This window comes from Mastomys coucha, unplaced genomic scaffold (assembly GCF_008632895.1).
Source record: "Mastomys coucha isolate ucsf_1 unplaced genomic scaffold, UCSF_Mcou_1 pScaffold1, whole genome shotgun sequence".
Taxonomy (NCBI): Eukaryota; Metazoa; Chordata; class Mammalia; order Rodentia; family Muridae; genus Mastomys; species Mastomys coucha.
Window position 1 is genome coordinate 61,398,525 of NW_022196891.1, and position 1,271 is coordinate 61,399,795.

A 1,271-nucleotide genomic window follows, 5' to 3' on the forward strand; every position below is an offset into this window, starting at 1 on the left:
TGTAGGTCTATACGAGGAGGAGCTGGGTTACTGCCATTTGGAGAAGAAATATTCAACTCATCTTCCCATAAAAGTTACATATTAGTTACTGAGTCCACTAATCTTGTAACTGAGGGATATTTAAATAAATTTCAAAATACTCTAAACCAAAGTCACTGTACATAATACTTTTATAGGAAGATAGAAATTTCCAAGGATCCTATTCTACATCTTTAGAACACAGTCTTATTTTATAAACATGATGCCAATTGAACACTGTAACTTCCTGAAATCAAAAGAAATGTATCTATCAATTTTAAAAGAATAAACATATGTGTGTGCATACACACACAAACACACACACACACACTGTTAATGTGATACACTGGTGACAGAAAGGTTGATAATGTCTGTATTAGGAAGACCTTAAATAAATGTAAAACACAGAAACAATAATTTTGCTCCAGGGCAGAAAAGAACAAAAGGATTCTGAGGAGAAGGCCCTGACCAACAACTAAGAACATAAAGATGGTAGGCAGGTAATGCCATAGGAAATGAAAGGAGTTAATGTAATATAGTACTCTGGGTAAAAAGTAATTATGAGCTGTAAATAATTCTATAGATTTTTTTTAATAAAAATTAAAACCCTAAACTGTGACTATTCAATAATCTCCCCCTTTGTAGTGTCACTGGACTGCATTACCTGTGCAGCTGGCTGTGGTAGCTGCTCAGCCAACTGTAAACAAGAGTGGAAGGAGAAAAGAATGTCTTCACACAGGCTAGAAATTATCTCTTTGTGTTTCAACTGGCTCTTTATAACCGACTGGTGTTTGAGGCTCTGCCTAAGGATAAAAAGAGATAAATAAAATCACCAGAAGTGACAAGTGATCACAACAAACAATTCAGGCCCATAGAACATTTCAACAACACAATGTAGTACTATATTAAACACAATTTAATTAAGAGGTGTCAACTTTACCTTCCAAGTTAGAGGCTAAATTCTGCCTTTGTAAAATATTAACTGAACTTCTATTTGTCAAGCAATCTGCTAGGTCTTAAAGTTAAAAAAATAAATCAAATGGATATAATTTTTGCCCTATCTGCATGGAATATATGATCTAATATAAGTATCTTAAACAACCATCAGAACAGAATAATTAGTTGTGATAAATGCTAAGCGGAAAAAGTCCTATGTACTATGAATGTTAACGGTGCACCTTGGAACTAAGGATAAGCAGGAGAGAGAAAGAGCCTTTGCAGAGGGGCAAGCTGTGGAAGGCCTGGGACTAGGG

General features: G+C 34.9%; 1 protein-coding gene across 1 annotated transcript in view; it reads right to left on the reverse strand.

The window, feature by feature from the left end:
* The window catches only part of CUNH1orf112 (chromosome unknown C1orf112 homolog), a 48,318-nt gene that overhangs the window by 35,577 nt on the left and 11,470 nt on the right, over positions 1 to 1,271 (reverse strand). Inside the window, 1 exon segment of the mRNA XM_031387439.1 lies at positions 683 to 821. Within this exon segment, the coding sequence (XP_031243299.1) occupies positions 683 to 821 (139 nt within the window).